Consider the following 19,009-nt stretch of genomic DNA (forward strand, 5'->3'; position numbering starts at 1 on the left):
GGGCGCGTCACCGCCTCCTGTAGCGTGCATTCTAATTTCACATCCTCATCTTTTTTCCTCTTGGGAATTACTACCTTTACTGTTAACTTAAACCCCATTGGTGGTATAGCTGTTTCACGTGCTTGTGCGTAGGTAGGACCTAGGCGCTGGGAAAGCCATTGAGCACTCTTAACTTAAGCTAACTTTCCCACATACGGGTCACATACGGTGATGGAAGCTAAAATGGGCACTGACGGTTGGAAAGGGAAAAAGCAAATTAATATTGTATTAATTCCAAAGGCTTAGGATGTAAGTAGAATCCTTTGCCAGGGTATCTTAATTACTTCTTGGCTGCTTTTGAAGAGATGAATCTGACCAACTCATCTCATAGGTCTTGTCGACTAAATTAAATATTTTTATTGGAAGCCCCTAAGATGCTTTGTGTAAAGCTTAATGAGAAAACCCAAATCCAGGTTGGTGTAAAGATACTGTTTTTAGGGGCGCCTGGGTGGCGCAGTCATTAAGCGTCTGCCTTTGGCTCAGGGCGTGATCCCGGCGTTCTGGGATCGAGCCCCACATCAGGCTCCTCCGCTGGGAGCCTGCTTCTTCCTCTCCTTCTCCCCCTGCTTGTGTTCCCTCTCTCACTGCCTGTCGCTCTGTCAAATAAATAAACAAAATCTTAAAAAACATATATATATATTTTAAAAAGATACTGTTTTTAGAAATTATGAACATTGCGACATTTCTACATAAACTAACATATTGTGGCTTCTGTTCGATATATTTCCCTGTATCCTCTTAATCTTGGGTATCGATAACTATGTACTGGACATAGTTTGAAACTTGTCTGCAAATATGATTTCTCTACATTTATTTTTGCGTGTGTGATAAAAAACCTCAGATCTGAAAGTAGACCCCAAGTTTACTCTTTTTAGTCATCTTTTGTGTCTCTTATTTACAAAAAGCACCTAACTTCTTCAGATTGTGTTTCATCCAGCTGCAACTATCAATAGTTGGTCTTTCCGTGGAAAATTGAGGGAGGATTTTAGGAGCTTCTGTCTTTTTGTTTCACGACTTTATAGTTTTTTATATACTCTGATTTGGCCAAAAGGACTTATGTATTGCCACGAGAATTTGAGTAGATGGCTTCTAAATGTTTCTCATAAGATGATTGATTCTGGCATCCTCTGGAAGGATACATCCAAACTCTTCCCCCCCTCGACTTGGGATCTGGAACAGGTGCAGAGTTCAGAATGACCATGACAGCCTCAGAGCTGTTCTCTCTGCATGGGCTCGAGGATAGTCAGTGTGTTAGGAGTCCCAGGAAAATAGGCGGTGTATGCTACCTGAAGCAGTCCAACCAAAATGTCCACCTTCCTTCTTCCTCTACTTTCTTGCTTATCCTGGGAAGTATAAACAGACACAGCATCCAGAAAGCTCAGTGGACTGCTACTTTTCTGCCTGCTTTGTGTAAAGAAAGGAGAACTAATTTCTTTGAGCCCTTCCTGGCCAGCAGCTTTCACAGTAAAACATCATAAATATTATCTCTAATAGAATGGTGACATTTCTTATAATGTCTATTTTGTGCAGTAAAGCAGAAAATAAATTGGATTTTCCTGAAAACCTTAAATCCTCAAGATTCTGCCACCTGATGTGTTGAGATCTGCGACGTGCTATGTTTGTCTTTTTAAGGTGATGTTCACATGGCTTTGTTCACTTGGCCAGTGTCTGTAGAAAAGGTGGAAGGGTTTGGTTTTGTTGGTTTTGTTTTTCTAAAGCTTCCCTTGTGGCCTTCTTTGGCCCACTTTTCCCAGCAGTTCTCACATTTCTTCCCTGTTTCTTCCTTCTCCCGTCTGTCTTTTCCAGGAATGGGGACAGGGATACAGCGGGAACCCCACCCAGAGCTTTGCAGGGTTGAGAGGAAGCAGCTGCGTTTCATGTGCACGTGGCATCAGCTCCGTTCCAGGCAAACAGACAGCAGGAGAGGGGGAAACTGAGAAGCTTTTCCAATGTAGACGTTTCCTGAGTGCCTTCAATATCTGCAGGATGAGGCATTGGGAAACCAGTGGTTTCTTCGTTGCTTTTAGACAAATGGGTGCTTTTAGACATTTCCCTTTCAAGCTCTCCATTTCCCACTCAGTCAATAGCCAGATTTTCATACTTTATCTGATTTCTGCAGGCAATAGTATAATCTCTGGTAATGAAAAAATAATGTGCGTAATTGCCAGAAGAGACTTTTAGGCAGACTGAAAGATCTGCTTTTTGGAAGCCTCGTAAAGCCTCGTAAACACCATCAAGAGAAGGTTTTCTTTTAAAAGGCGAGGACTGCCACTTCCCCATGACGTCACGTCTTAAATTGGTTGACATCCATTCGCGTGGGGGAGAGAAGGATCCAGCCCACCGCGCTGTGTTCCCTGAAGCTCGGAGGTGGGCGCAGCCTGTGGGAATGCCCACCCACAAGGCAGGCTGCTGAGAAACGGCCAGGAGGTTCACCTTGGCATGGGTGATCTTTTGTCCACAATCTAAAGCAGTTCTTTTTTTCCCTCTCCTTTAGGGGGTCACAGGTGCCTTGACGGTTTTGATGAAAGATGCAATAAAACCAAATCTGATGCAGACCCTAGAAGTAAGTGATTTTCGCTTTATAGAAATTGTTGAGAGTTTGCCCTCATCGTGTTGCTTGTACATTCCCATACAACGTGAGCATTTCCAGCCAATGTGAGCCCTCGGGGAGCATCAGAATAGGTCCTTGGTTGTCTGAAAAAAGTGAAACATGTATGTATAGGTTCTTTCCTGAGGTAATGCAGTAGAAACATAAAAACTCCGTATCTAATACGTCAGTAAGTTGTGGAGCCATGTTGACGTGATGTTTTCTGTTTTGCCTTTCTTGGACTTAGCTTCTCATAATCATTAGGTTTAGGGTTTTTTGGTTTGTTTTTCCCCAGCAAAACACAGAGTATATGCTGAGAAATGCTTCCCAGGAAAGCATGCTGTACCCCCCTTTCGTAAGATTTTACCCTGCTCTTGCCCAGAGGACAAGTAGGTTACAGGAAGACAAGTAGAATCTTCATGCATTTATTCATTCATTCCGCTGATAGAACGCTCAGTTTGAGTGAGCCCTCTGCCATTTACTGAGCGACCTTGGTCAAGTGTCTACTGATCTCAGCCTCTGTTTTCCCCCGTGTAAAACGGTGATAGTAACGAAGACTAACTTAGCAGGGCTATTGTGAAGATTCAGTATTCACTGAACCCAGGACATGGGCAGGCCTTGCAGTAGGAGCGTAGGGCAACAAAGTCCCGCCCTCTTGGAGCTTGTCCCCTAGTGGGGGAGACAGACCATAGAGAAATGAGTCAGTACATAGCATGTCAGCTGGTGGCAAGGACTGAATTAGAAAAATAAGAGGGAATGAGAGAACAGAGAGCAAGGTGGGTGGTGTCTGATGACCAGAGATGGGAACAAACCAGGAGACTGAGCTGCGTGTGAGGAAGAGCGTTCTGGGCGGAGGGTAACATTTAGCACAAAGGCCTCTGGGCAGGGATGTGCTCTACAGTGAGAAGGGTTCCAGGAGGGAGCAAGAATCCAATGTAAGGCAACATGACAGAAATGGTAGGACCAGTCAGAGCCGGAAGGTCCGAGGTGAGCCGGGGAGGGGAGAGCACAAGCACCTTTATAGTGGGGCCTCTCCCTCCTGCAGCGCCAGCTCCTTCCTCTCCGGCCATTCCATCGGCATGCCAGCATGCTCTGATAGAAGCCGTCTTAAACCAAAACAGTCCCCAGAATCTCCCGGGACCCAGTGTCCCCACGCAGCTATTGCTCCATTTCTCTGCCCTCTGTCACAGTCAGATATTTATGTCTGTGACCCGGGTCTCCGCTTTCTCACCTGCCTCTCTTCAGTAACTGGGGCAGGCGCTTAACTCACTGAGCCACCCAGGCGCCCCATGACCCCCAGACTCTTGTTCTGAATCTCCTGACCTCAGAATTTGAGTTGTGGGTGTACTTGCCGGGAGCCATTGCATATCAAGCTTGGTTATAAAATAGGGTCTTTGATTTCAAACCTAGTCAGTGGTTCCAGCCAAAATCCTAGGAGTCGTCCTGGAGCCCGGTTCCCTCTCCCCTGCCCCCGCCCCCCTCCATCCCTACAGAGCCTCCCTCCCTGACACGTCTCTGACCTGTCCACTTCTCCCACTGCCCCGGCCTCCAGCATACGCTCCCATCCTGCCACAGTGGCTGCTGCTACCACTCCTTCTTCCAGAATCCTTTCTCTGCTCGTCCACCCGAGAGCTCTGAAACGGAATCAGGTCCTGTTGCTCTCCCGCTCAGAGCTCTTGAGTGGTTTGCCCTGGTCCTCATTCTGGCTGGAAACCCTGCAGGATCTGGCCCTTCCCTGCCTCTTGCCTCATCCTCCCTCTCCCTGCCTGGGACGCTCCTCCCAGTTTCACGTGTCTGGCTCCTTCTTGTATGTTAGGACTCCTGTCCTTTAAATATCAGCACCCTGGAGAAGCCTTCCCGGGCCATTCAGTCCAGCAAAGCCCCAGTCACTGTGTCCTGTCACTGTCTTGTCATTCTGGGTGTGGCACAAAGTATCATCCAGGAGTTCCCTACTTCCTTGTCCATCCATCCACCACAATGGGAGCCGGACCTTTTCCACCTGGCTCACCACCTGATCGCAGCTCCTAGAAAGTGCCTCACACATATTAGGTGCTTAGCGAACATTTGTTGAATAATTAAATGAATACTTCTTATTTTTACCGCATGGCTCCTAAAATACATATTGGTTTAACAAATGAGTGAATTAAAAAAATTTACAAAGAAATGTGATATTGCTTCCTCATAACACTTCCCCCTCAAAAACAAACATGTTATTATCATCTTTTTTAGGGATCATCAGCTTACTGTTTTAAATAATTATCTTTCTTCAGAATTACCCACACCTTTAAGACAGAACCCCTTCTAAAAGTCTAGTTTCCATTAGGGAAGGAGTCAGAGGGCTGGGCTGCTCCTAGACCATTCTTGTACTCACACTTCTATTTTTCATTTAAGACTAGGCCATTTTGTCATTATCTTAACAGACAGTGGGCATTGTTTAAAAAATAAATGCAGCATTCAGTTAAAATATCTGCGTGTATGAATTCCGCCACCTGGGTCCTAATCATTCCAGATGAGCCTAGTGGCACTGGGAACCTAAATCGGCCAGCGGTCTAAAAATCATTGATCAGTGTACAGACGGGGCTGTAGTGCTCCTCTGAGGATGCACTCGATTGCTACTCCCGTATCAGGCTTCCAAGGGTTACTGTGCTGCAGGTGCCAGGAGACTGGTAGTTCTCAGTTCTGGCTGCACGTTAGAATCTCCTGGAAAGATTTTTTTTTTATTTATTTATTTTAGAGAGAGAGAGCATGAGTGCACACAGGGACAGAAGCACAGGGAGAGGGAGAGAGAACCTCAAGCAGACTCCGAGCTCAGCACAGAGCCCGACACGGGGCTCGATCTCAAGATCTCAGATCTCATGATCTGAGCCGAAATCAAGAGTTGGCTGCTCAGTCATCTGAGCCACCAGGTGTCCCGTCATAGAGTTTTTTAACTGTGATCGCCGTAAATATCAGTTGAGCCTGTGAGCGTGTGTGTCTCTGTGTTTGAATGTCTAATAATGATGTTCAACAGATTTTTCCGTTCAGACTCCATACTGGGAGTTGGAAAACCAGGGCTCTACTACCGCTTTAGTGAGTAATTCACTGTGTGGCCTTTAATTTTAAATTGAAATGCTAGTCCTTAGAGTGGTTACCTCAGGAACAGTGAAGTGTTTATGCTGACCCAGCCACACACCCTGTCCCTTGTCCCCCACCAGAGACCAGTGTTTGGTGCTTCTCTGACCAAGGGCCTCACTGAATGCTGCAGTGTGTAGACCCAGGGGCAGAGCCTGTGACCTTGTCCTCTCGACCCTGTCCCCAGCTCCACTAGCTTACCACGGGCAGCCATGTTCCCAGACTGCAAGGGGAGGAGGTGATGGAGACTTGAAGTTCTTCTAAATGGTGTTTTCTTCAGAGCGTTTCAAAGGTTTATCTGGACAGAAGTGAGACGTTAAAGATAGGTGCACAGATCTAGACACTAGACACGCACATGAAAATATCCATAGGCACCTACGTTTGGATTTCATATTGCCAGCTTTATTTCCACAGACATTCGTGTGACCTCATCAGGACCCGGTCATTGTCCCCCCTGAGGACTCTGGGAAGAAAAGTAATGCACAGAATGACTTTGATAAACTCTTTTTCATTCTCAGAGATGATTTTTCTTTCACTGCCTTTCTTCCTGCCTTTGTTCAGCTCTCTCGTCTTTGAAATATGTTCAGCTAGCAGCCCATCATGGTTCATGGGAATTTTCCGTGGCTCCCAGTCTCCCACCCCCCCTCCATCACTCCCTGCCTCCCCCCTGTTAGTAAGAGGGCAGCCTGTATTTGCACAGGTGGAGCCAAGGCCTCACAGACACAGACCCCAGCGGCCCCGGCTGGGCTCAGAATAAAACCCCAACATCACAATGCATGTGGATAAATTCCTTTAGATAGGGCTACAGTCTGTTCTCACTGATAAAAGAAAACTATACAAATGGCATTTAAAATGAAATATTGATGGATTTTTTTCAATGAATTAAATCCCTTATTGGGATTTTAGATAATTCCCTTATCTTGGGGTTGGTTTGGGGTTTTTTGGTTTTTTGTGGGTTTTTTTGCCTTTTTAGTAAGGATCACTCTAGCATTTTACCAAGAGTGAAAATTTTCTTTGCTTTTATTGTCTTCTTATTTATTTATTTATTTATTTATTTGTTTGTCAGAGAGAGAGAGAACAATAGAGAGCAAGCACAAGCAGGAGGAGGGGGAGAGGGAGAAGCAGGCTCCCCAGTGAGCAGGGAGCCCAATGCGGGACTTGATCCCAGGACCCTGGGATCAGGACCTGAGCTGAAGGCAGATGCTTAACCTTCTGAGCCACCCAGGCGTCCTTTGCTTTTATTGTCTTAATACTTACCAGATTTTTAACATGTAAGCCAGCTGAACAGTGAGAAAGACTTAAAGAATTTGTAAAAATCAGAAGAACAAGCTTATTATTGTAAATGACAAAAACGGGCTATAATGAACGTAAACCTTACGGGATTGTCCTGCATACTACACAGTTCATTAATGGTATTGTTTTTTTGTTTTTTGTTTTTTTTTTGCTTTCTTCAGATTTTTCTTGAAGTGATTGATTTCTCAATGGAGGAAAAAAATACATTTAAATAAGCCTCTTGGGCCATCAGGGTTTAATTCTGTTCTTTAAAAAATTCATATATATAATGCAAAATACCATGAACTGAGGTAAATAGTTCACTCCATAGTCAGTGAGGCAGCTAATGAGTGCTTTATCAAAATTATAGTAGGAAATAATCAATCCTTAGAGGTTTTTCCCCCAGTGCAGCATTTAATGTAGAATGACACTGTTGTAGAATGTACCAGGAATCTGGTTCGTTGAGAGAGTCCAGGTGTTTTCATTTTCTTCGAGAGGAGTTGCACACTGAATATGCAGTATTAATAAAAGCAGAATGACTTCAGTGAGTCTTTAAGTACCAAGACTCACTGTCTTGGTTCATTTCTCCCTTTGTCTTTGGGGTTTTAATTTGTCCTTCAATTTCCGTAGGGGACACCTGTCTTTGTGCACGCTGGCCCCTTTGCTAACATCGCCCATGGCAACTCTTCAGTGTTGGCTGATAAAATTGCCCTGAAACTGGTCGGTGAAGAAGGATTTGTAGGTAAGTCATTTCTGTTAAATTCAGTTGTTGTAGAAAATGGAAGAAATCTAAAAGTTGATGACTGAGCAAGAGTGCTGTCCATTCTGATTCGAAATTTATTCTTTTAGACCCACCTTTCATAGATGGTCTCAATGTTGGAAAAGCCCTGTGGTCTGGTCTATACTAGTGAAATGATGTTGTGTTCAAACCGTAGATCCTGATGTCAGGTACCCATGGGTTTGAAAATGAGCTCTGACACTTGCTGCTGGAGTGATTTTGGACACATTTTAATGACCTCTGAGCCTTGGTCTTCTCATCTATAAAATGGTGATTATAATAGTGTATCAGACCTTATAGTAGAGTTATTGTGAAGACCAAATGAGATTATTTATTCATTCAGCCAGTATTTATTGAGAACCTACTGTGCACAGGGCGTGCTAGCAGCGCTGGAAACACACGGTGAGGAAGAGCCCCAGCCTGCCTTCACAGAGCATACTGCCTGGAGCGCCGTGTAATTAGTAGAAGCGCTGGTTAACTGTTAGCTGTCACTAGCAGGAGAAATCAGTTTGCTCTTCCTCAAATCGGAGTATGTTTTTGTGTCGAATGGAGGGGAGATTCCCAGCCGTTAGACCTGGAAATTCTAATTGGTAGGACTTCAGACTCGGTGCTGCTGTCAAGGTGTCCTTTGCAGTGCCTGCTTCTCTTCAGTTTTCGATGGAAATTCCAGTCAGGAAGAGGGGGCAGCTGCCGTTGAGTTTGCTCAGTCAGGGCTAGCTCCAATCCCACCTGTGAGGTGGAGGCAACAAAGGACAAACAAATAACGAGGATTCTTGGAATAACACCACCATTCGACATCCGAGAGCCCACACTGGCGGATTCTCAAATGCCAACGGGCAGTTGCCACTCGCCACATTCATGCCTGTAATCAAGTCTAGCAGTGGCTTCTTTCACGCTAATCACCAACCTTGTATCAAACTCAGAAGTGAGTTATTTTACGGGGTCCCTGGGTGGCACAGCGGTTAAGCGTCTGCCTTCGGCTCAGGGCGTGATCCCGGCGTTCTGGGATCGAGCCCCACATGGCTCCTCTGCTATGAGCCTGCTTCTTCCTCTCCCACTCCCCCTGCTTGTGTTCCCTCTCTCGCTGGCTGTCTCTATCTCTGTCAAATAAATTAATAAAATATTAAAAAAAAAAAAAGAAGTGAGTTATTTTACTAGAAAAGATTTTACCAGGCTAAAGAACTTAGCACTGCACTTTCATGCTCGGCCATTATAAAGTTCCGTCAGGGTTATTGAGGCTGTTTTTTAAGAATTCCCTATAGACATGCAGTCAGGATCCACTGAGAATTTATGTAGTTCATTCCTCAAGGCCTGTATTGTGTAGATCTTGTGTACTTTGCCGCTTTGGTACCGAATCCACTATGAGAGTGGCTAGACGTGCCGTCTAAATGGATTTGCTCAATTGATCACAGCATAATCGTAGCTCTAATGGACCAGGAGTCTGGGAAGGGCAGGCACTGAAAAGTTGGGTGCTTATGTGAAGTGGTGGTTCTAAGGCATCAGCTCCACAAATTAAAGAGCTTCTGGAAGAAAGCACTCTATTTTGTGCTGACAGAGCTCTGTGCTCCTGTATCAATCCTTACTTCTTCCATGTATATATTTATAGAATACATGTTATTGCAGCAAAGCATCTTTAAAGGTATAGGCTGATGATGTATGCAAAACATACTAGCTTTCTGTGTGACCTTGGACCATCCTAGTAGCCTCTCTGGGATGTCCCTTGTAGACAGTCTCATGTGAAACAGGAGAGATGAGGAATTGCGTATGGATGGGCAGCCATGACCCTGAGATAGAATCTGGGGGGTCGTAAGCCTAACTGGTAGTGTGACCTGAGGTAAGTTACTTAGCTTCTCTAGGGTTCAGTTTCCTCTTTTCTTAACTGCAGTATTTTAAGGAGTAGTATCAAATGAGAAATTGCTGTGTAACCATGGCGAACCAAAGTCAGTGATTTTGCTGATGCCTTCTATGACCTCTTCTAGTCTAAGACGCTGTAAGTGGGGGAGAATTCAGTGACAAAATCTGTCCACAGCCAGATGGTTGAGAGTGCTAGTTCTGAAGTCAGAGTAACGGGCTCCACTCCTTTCAAGTTGTGTTTCGTCAGGCAACTTAACCCTTCTTAGCCTCCATTTCCTTATCTGTAGAAGGGGCTTTAAACAGAGCTTGCTTCGTAGGTTTGAATGAGGTTTGAAGGAGACTGCTTGCTAGGTCCTGGCACAGCCCCTGACGCATGGTGAGACTCGGTGATGATTCTTCGCCACTCCTCATTATTACTCCCCCCATCATTGATCTGTGACTAATAAAGGTTACATTTCCCCTTTTTAAGTTAGGGTTTTGGGGGGCTTTTTTGGATAGTGATTTTATTTTTAACTGTGGTAGAATACATCTAACAAAATTTATCATTTTAACCATTTTTAAGCGTGCCGTGCAGTAGTCCAGTACTTTTGCATTACTGTGCAACCATCACCACCATCCATCTCCAGGACTCTTCATCTTGCAAAACTGAAACTCTGTACCCATTAAACAACAACTTCCCACTCTCCATTCCCCCAGCCCCTGGCAGCCACCTTTCTACTTTCTGTCTGAGTTTTCGACTGTTCCTCATATCAGTATATGTGCTCTTTTATGACTGGCTTATTTCACGTAGCATAATATCCTCAGAGTTACCCGTGTTGGGTCATCTGTTCAAACTTCCTTGCTTTTCAAGGCTGAATAATACTCCAGTCTATGGATGCCACATTTTGTTTACCCACTCATCTGTCTGTGAACACGTGGCTTGCTTTCACCTTTCGGCTATTGTGAATAATGCTGCTATGAACCTGGTATGCAAAGACCTCATTCTATGTTAGTTTTAATATATAAAGATCATGCTTCAGTGTGTATAACTATGTGACTTGCATAGATATGTGTAGCCCACACATGACTCAGGACCTATAATGTTAAACTCTCATGAAGGTGGTACCCTAATGCCATGGCTGCACTGGCATGTTGGAAGCAAAGCCAAGGTATTGAACAGTGGGAGCAGGGCACGATCAGGAAACAATGCTCTTAACCCCATTCTCTGGGCAAGCCTGATCTGTGGGCTGCCTTGGATGAAATCTGTGGTAAATCCCTCCCTCTCAATTAATATCTGGTTCCTTGAAAAAAAAATGTTGTAATTCCTCTAATCACTTTCTGTCATAAGAATAGTCTCATTTAAAAAAAATGTGGGTAAAGTCTTACATAAAAATAACTCCAAATTCCATTCAAATTTAAGTCTCCCCCATCTTCGGCCTGCGTTTGGCTGAAAATGGGGAGGGAACTGGGGTTTCTTCTCTGTCCCCCATCACTTTGTACTTAGTCTGCCTGTCCAGGGTTGAAGCTTTGACGTTCGATGGTAGCCATCCAGCCTCTTCTAGCAGAGGACCCACACTCTTGACAGAAACCCTCTGGGCAGTAGGATACATTGCTGCTAATTCGGTACCTGATCTCCAGGCCCCACAGACCTTCAACCTGTGACCTTACCACTGGCAGGAGTGCAGTTACATCTCTCGCCTGAGTCTCTGTTCCGCTGCAGGGGCTGTTTCTCTTCAGCCTGCAGACTTCTAGTCACCCCCAACCCACCACTGTGTCCCTCTAAGGCAGGGACACCACTTCCAGTTGTGCATTTAAAGCCTCTTCCTCGAGCTCCGCACCCTTTCCCCTGGGACGTGGGCAGTGGGATTCTACACACTGATAACTTTCTTTGAAGAACTCCTTGCTTGGCCTCTAACTTTATCAACCCTTTGAAAATGCAAGGTAGCTGCTGGGCTAAGGATACAGAATCTATTTTCAAATAATGTCTTTGCAAATGCTGCTGGGTTTAGCTTCATCCTTTAACATGAGAGCGGTTGACACCGTCTGGGGGCTTCAGACAAAAGTGAAACCAAAAAAGCCCCATTTTAACGTCCTCCCACAGAAGTTAAATGCAATAGTCATAGGTTTTTATCTGAAGCCTGTGAGAGAATTTATATCCTTAGAAAAGTCATTGTTTATAGAAGTCTGTGCCTCTTGAGATATAAAAAGCCCAAATCCAAAAGAAGATTGATAATTTGAATTATGTTAAAAAACAAATTGTGTGTGATAAAAGATAACAGGATTCAACAAACAAGTGACAGAGTAGGAGAAACCTTTGTAGAGGTAATAGAAATGACTAGCATTTGGAATATATATAAATCACCAAGGATTATGGGTTGATTTTTTTTTTTTTAAGACTATGATCCAATAGAAGAATGGGCAAAAGGTTTGAAAGGGTAATTTACAGAAAAAGAGCAATCTGACAGAATTTCTGGGTCAAACTGAAAATGAGCAAACGATCTAGCAAGCTTCAGTTCTATGTCATATTTTGGAAAAGAAGTAACTGAGGATTTATGTGAGTCCTTTGAAGTAATTTACTCCAGTACACTTGTATTGAGCTTCTGCTGTTATGTCAAGTAATATATGGTAGGAGCTGGGAATCGGAGATACAGGACATGTTTCTTAGCCTCCAGTAATTTATAATGTGGTGTGAGAGGTAAGCCCATAAACCTCTGTGGTAAGTGCAGTGCACTTATGAGATTAAGTATCATATTGATTAAGGAACAACCTTAAGAGATGATGGGCATCTCTTAGAATTTTCCCTGTACTATGGGTTTTGTGAGGTGTATTTAGTCTTAATTTTTTGTTCTATCCCAACACACACCGGGAAGGAATTGTTTTGTCTACTCTGCAATAATTATTCTCAGATAATGGAATCAATATTCCATTTAGGCTAAAAATAGAGTGAAACTTATTTAGTTACAGTTGGCACTTGAACAATTTGGTGGTTGGGGCACTAACCCCCATCCTGTGCAGTTAAAAATCTCCATATAACTTTTGACTCCCCCACAACTTAACTGCTAATAGCCTATAGTTGATTAGAGCCCTACCAATGACATAAACAGTCAGTTAACACATACCTTAAGGTAAAGCAAGCTAGATAAAAGAAAACAGTATTTTTATTTTTTTTAAGATGCATTTATTTATTGGGGGGGGAGTAGAGGGAGAGAAAGAATCTCAAGTAGACTCCCCACCGAGTGCAGAGCCCCATGTGGGGCTTGACCCCAGGACCCTGAGATCATGACGTGAGCCAAAATCAAAGAGTCAGCCACGGAACCTACTGAGCCATCCAGGCACCCCTAAGGAAAATAGTATTAAGAAAATCATAAAGGGGGGCGCCTGGGTGGCTTTAGCAGTTAAGCGTCTGCCTTTGGCTCGGGTCATGATCCCATGGTTCTGGGATCGAGCCCCACTTCGGGCTCCCTGCTCAGCGGGAAGCCTGCTTCTCCCTCTCACACTCCTCCTGCTTGTGTTCCCTCTCTTGCTGTCTCTCTCTGTCAGATAAATAAATAAAATCTTTTAAAAAAATCATATGGGGCGCCTGGGTGGCACAGCGGTTAAGGCGTCTGCCTTCGGCTCAGGGCGTGGTCCCGGCGTTATGGGATCGAGCCCCACATCGGGCTCTTCTGCTGTGGGCCTGCTTCTTCCTCTCCCACTCCCTCTGCTTGTGTTCCCTCTCTCGCTGGCTGTCTCTAATAAATAAATAAAAATCTTTAAAAAAAAATCATAAAATACATTACAGTACTATACTGTATTTATCAAAAAGAAAATCTGGGGGTGCCTGGGTGGCTCTGTCGGTTAAGGGTCTACCTTTCGTTCAGGTCATGATCTCAGGGTCCTGGGATCAAGCCCCATGCTGAGCTCCCTGCTCAGCGGGGAGCCTGCTTCTCCCTTTCCTCCTCACTCGTGCTCTGTCGCTATCTATGTCTCTCTCTCTCTCAAATAAATAAATAGATCTTTAAAATATATATATATATATTTTTAATTCTGTATATAAGTGGACCCATCCAGTTCATACCCATGTTGATCAACCAACTGTAATTGCACAAATTTGTCAGACTAGACCAAAATATTCCCTGACAATTTGGGGGGGGAAATGCTGTGGTCCCCGTGATAGCTGTTTCTATTCCTCCTTTAGCCAACAGTCCTCATGGGAGTCCAGTAAACCTCCATTCACTGCTGTAAAAGCAAACATTTCTTTGGCATCAAATCCTAATCATGTGTTATTTTTTAAAAAATAAGAAGAAAGAAAAGGAAAACAACATTGAGTTTCTAGGCTCTAATAAGTTATCTCATTTTTAAACTATTTGTAAGGATTTCAAACTTACACATGATCCTTGGTTTTTTAAATTTGCTTTCTGTTTTCTTAATTTGGTTTTGATTCCCATTTCAAATGAATACCTTTCCTTCACTCTGGAATTCAGCATACACTTGTACGCGTTTAAGCTAGGAGTTCTTAACTGGTGGTTACCCGCCACCCCTCCCATAATTAAATACAGAATTATATACGTACATATGTGGTTGTTGGGTGGTTTTTTTTTTCCTTTTTTTTAACAAGAGAAGGGCTCCACAACTCATTAGATTTTTCAAAGGGGTCCCTGATCCAAAACAGATCAAGACCCAGGTCTTCTCATAGCCTAGGATGCTGTGTGACATTTCGCCATACTTCCTTTATAGTGACCTATATGAAGCTTTGGTAGTTTTTGATGTTTCACTTACATTTGACATTGAGCGTCCTCTTCCAAAGTGCTGGTCAAGACGTTGCCGATTCTCCCCGGGCTGCCTGGGTACCTAAGCAGAAGTAGACTGTGTGTCAGAAGAAAACGTTAGAGCAATGTCCAGCGGTTAAAATCATGCACTGAGCTTCGCCCTGAACGTTTCAGAGTTAGGGTTTCGAGATCAGAATAAATAACCATGGTCATTCTAAGACACACTGAGAATAATTGGGACGCAAAGGCTCATTAACATATTCATTACAAATGCTGCCATTCTCTGGGCGGTTCCCAAGCTGCAGACCTGTGCCCCAGACCAGCGGTTGTCTGCATTCTGCCCGAAGTCTGAAACAGTTCTGGGGGCGGGGATTGTTATCCTCGTTTTACACATGACACAACTGAAGCCTAGAGAGATGACAGCACGTGTGCTCTGTCAGCCAGCCAGTAAGTGACAGAGGACACAGCCTCAGGGCCCCTCTCACTGAAACCTGTGCAGGTGGTCAGTTGGCCGCTCTGCCTACAGTGATTTTCTCATCGCTCTTTAGCTGGTTCCCGTCCACTCCCATGAAAAAACATCAAGTTTCAGATGACCTGTCTGCAGCGGATAGCCACAACTTAAAATCCTACCAGTGTGATTATATTGTGCCGATCTGTAATAATGTATGCCAATGGTGGTGGGATACTTTGGGGTTTTCTTTCTTTTTTTTTTAAATTATTATTATTTTTAAAAATTTTAATTCTAGTGTAGGCTTTTTTTTTTCCTTCTTCTTCTAAGATCTTCTTTTCTCCAGACTGCTTTAAAAGATGTTTCTCCCTAATACAGTACTATTTAAAGGTTATCTTGTTGAGTCACAACATTTATTGCTCCCCTTACTTGTCCATTGCCCTTTTGCAAACCATTTAAATCTTGCTCCTTAGGCTTCCGGAAACCCTGCTGGCGGCTTCACCCGGTCACCGGCTTGTTGCCTGTTTCCATATTTATTGCCATCAAATTTTAAATATCCTTTCATTTGGGTAGAAGAGAACCAGACCAAACTAAACATACCTATAATTTCACCCACCCTTTAAAAAAATCTGGCATCGAAAGGTCTCCCAAGCTTTCTAAGCTGGTATTCTCCCAGACCTCACTCTGTTTACATTATATAGAAACACAGATCTCAGCCTAGGCTCTATTTTTATTAGGGTACTCCCAACTTTTTTTCTTCCAGTGATTGTATTCATAATTAAATCAAGGACAAGAAGTGAGGAGGTGTCCGTCGCGTGCTAACCTTTGGGGAAACTACTCACCACCAGTGGTGTTCTTTAAGCCTGATGTTCAGGAAGCCCAGGAAGGGAAGGTGGTTTTCACTGTCCTGGGAGTTCCGATGTCTCTAATGTACCTTGAGGCCTAATCGCATTCTCCCTCACTCTCGGGACTGGTCCTTATTCCACCCCACCTTTCTCTGTCCATGCTTCTGTGTAAAGTCACTCACCCTTAGTTCTTTCATCAGCTAGTCTTCTGCCCTTAAAAAAAAATAAATGTAAAAGAACCTGAAATATACTGAGTATACAGTATCCAGGAAAGTGTGCAGATTAATATAATAAATGCCTATTTCCCCATCACTCAGTTGTGTCAAAATCATAATATATCGCTATGTGTACTTTAGGGTTTTTTTTTTTTTTAATAAAACATTCGACACAAGAGTTGAGGTCCCTGTGAATCCCTCGCTGACCTCATTCCCTTTTCTCCTTCTCTAGAGGAAGCCACTATCCCAGGTTAGGGATTATCAGTTCCAGGCATGGTTTATACTTTTATTCTGTAAGTATGTTTTTGCAAAAGATCTGCAACAGAGATTCTTGGACCTTCTCTGTTCATGTAGTGTCTCAGCAATTGTTTCCTAAGGCAGAGGAGGCCAACAGAAATACCTAACATGTCCATTTATTAAGTAGTTAGGTCCATCCGGGGATGTACTGTATGGTGACTAACATAATATAATAAAAAATCATTAAAAAAAAAAAAGTAGTTAGGTCCAAACAACTTCATGGATATTTATGTCTTGATACCTTAGTAGCTGTCTGAAAAAAAAGAATACATATTAATTGAAAGGAAAGATACTATTTCATTTTTAAATAGCCACCATAAGTTATTACTGAGATGTGTGTCCTTGTTGGGCACTGAACAACTTCTTGGTCCTTGGAATTGGTCAATGCTTCAAAGTCATTTCCTGTTCCCCTTTGGCTTTCACACCATTCTTGCTCTTTCTTCAGCAACCGCCAAAAATTTGGCTTCACAAATATATGATGTCATTGAAAGGCGGGCAGGGCAATAAAGTTGAAACCATGAACTATCTCAAGGTAGGACTGGCAGGGCTCAACAGACGTCAAGTGTTACCGAGCTCCCTACAAACTTGAAAACACCGCATGGCTCCTCCGAGTTCAGTGCAGTGGCTCAGGACAGCTCAGCACATCAATTTGGGAACCACAGATATACAGCCTGTTTCTGTAGCATTTTATATGTTCTAAAATTTTGTGCATTAATGAATCTTTCTATCTGCATTGCGCTGCAAGAGGGATCAGCAAACTTTCTGTAAAGGGCAAGACGAATATGTTAGGCTTTGTGAGTCATAGCATCTCTGTGCAAATATTCAACTGCAGAAGCAGCCACAGGGAAACCCTAAAATGCAGGAAGGAAACGTGTTGCAATAGATTGTTTTATTCGTGGACTCTGACATTTGAATTTCATCTAATTTTCACATGCAATGAAGTATTAGTCCTCTTTTTTTTTTTCCAAACATTAAAAGAAAAAGTTGCAGGCCACCCAAAAGAAGGCAGGCTATTTTTGTTCAACCTGACATTTCCGCATTTATCCAAGTAGCTGTGATCAGAGAAGCCTCATCCAACCCGTAGTGAAGTCTCCCTTGGCGTGGACATCAGCACGTGCATCTGTACGCTCTTCCTTCAGGGCCACTAAGATTCCTTTTTGGTGTTCTGTTTCAAATAATGCTACCAGGAGCATTCTGGTCTGTGTCTCTGAGAATACGTGCACAAGTCTCCGTGCAAAAGTCCTCGAGGGTCTGTTCCCAGGAGTGAGATGTCAGGAGTTATGTTCTGAATATGAGCACTTGGCCATTATGTATTATGAGTATCTTCTCCCATGCGTGCCTTGTCTTTTAAATGTGTTCATTGTACCTTTTCTTTTTCCATCCTTTCTCTTCGAGATTTCTGCTTTCGGATTCATAATCTATATTGGCTTTTAAAATACTGCCTCTTACATGTAGGCCTTTAATTATCTCAAAATTTATGTTTGTTTAGGGTGGCCCTTTTCCCCAAGTCATACCATATGTGAAATTTTTCCCTCCACCGTAATTCTTTGGGAGGTGGCTGTGAGCCCCAGACCTTAAAAAAAAAAAAAAAAAAGGCCAAGCAAATTGAGTAGATTTAAATTAGTCAGGATCTCAGCTGCCCTCATCCCGTGTCCTATTCAAGGCCGTGGGGTCTGCACCCGGAGCTGCTTCTCAGTCTACCTACTCTGGCAGAGTAAGGGTCTCCCCCCACCATCCTGCCTCCCCAGGGAAGAGCAGCCAAACAGATGGTTTCCCCAGAGCTGCTTCTCAGCCACAGAGACCAGGGCTTTCTGCAAGAAGGAGATCCATGCATCATCCCCCCTGACTATTCACCTGTAGCTGCTGGACTTGCTTTCGCAGTGGTGCCTGGTTTTCGGAGAAGTGCCTATTCTGATCCCGTGTTTTCCAGCTCTGAACATTTGCATCAAAGGTCCCGTGGACCCTTGAAAAGAAAATGCTTAATTTTATGGCCTATTTACTTTTCTGTTTGACAAGATACTTTGAAGAAAACTATCTTAACTTTTGCCATACTTTCATTTTATCTATTCAATTTTTATTTGTATTGCTCATATGGTCTCTAAATATAAAATCAGTCTAGAAGTGGTTTTGAGATAAGGAAGAAAGAACCTTCACTATGGAAGATGACAAAAACGTCAGGTCTTTACGATCTAGCTCAGAGAAAAAGGAGTACATGATGATACCTATTTTCTAGAATTGTTTTGCAGAAGAAGAATACAAAACATTTATCCCCTTTGTTATAGTAAAGTAATTGAAGGGTTTTCCATTAGAAGCCTAGTTTCTGTTTGTCTGTCTCCATGGTGCATTTGGGTAGTAAATTATGAGAAGTCATGCCTCCCCCCCAACTGTGATCCCATTTCTCTGCCTCTCCACAAAGTGCCTACCATCCTGAGTTTTATGTATTGATGATCAGACTTTTTAGTTATTGCTGCCAACTTACTTGTATTTTGTATGTATCAACTCTTTCATAAAAAATTTATTTTAAAACTTAGAAACAGGATTTGTTAATTAACGGTCACCAGATTTTACAACCTGACCTTTCAAAGTTTTGGTGGAATTAAGTTAGAGTAATATTAAGTTACCCTAATATTTTTTCGTTCCTGTTTTGGCCGATAACAGTTTTAAGATCATTTTCTACTATATACACTGAAAATCAAGATAATGGAGATGATTTTCCACAGAGCAACCAAATGTATTAGATTGCCGGCTCCAGCTGCCTGGGTTTGCTTGTTTATTTGTTTGTTTGTTTTTATTCAAGTGTAGTCAACATACAGTGTTCTGTTAGTTTCAGGCGTAC

The 19,009-nt window shown here is 43.2% G+C and overlaps 1 protein-coding gene across 1 annotated transcript in view; it reads left to right on the forward strand.

The window, feature by feature from the left end:
- The first annotated feature begins 2,199 nt into the window (after window positions 1–2,199).
- The window catches only part of LOC117804225 (monofunctional C1-tetrahydrofolate synthase, mitochondrial-like), a 114,689-nt gene continuing 97,879 nt past the window's right edge, over window positions 2,200–19,009 (forward strand). Inside the window, exons 1-2 of the mRNA XM_034670790.1 lie at window positions 2,200–2,602; window positions 7,640–7,751. Of these exons, the coding sequence (XP_034526681.1) occupies window positions 2,561–2,602; window positions 7,640–7,751 (154 nt within the window). The 5' untranslated portion in view covers window positions 2,200–2,560. The remainder of the gene's footprint in view (window positions 2,603–7,639; window positions 7,752–19,009) is intronic.

This window comes from Ailuropoda melanoleuca, chromosome 10, assembly GCF_002007445.2.
Source record: "Ailuropoda melanoleuca isolate Jingjing chromosome 10, ASM200744v2, whole genome shotgun sequence".
NCBI lineage: Eukaryota > Metazoa > Chordata > Mammalia > Carnivora > Ursidae > Ailuropoda > Ailuropoda melanoleuca.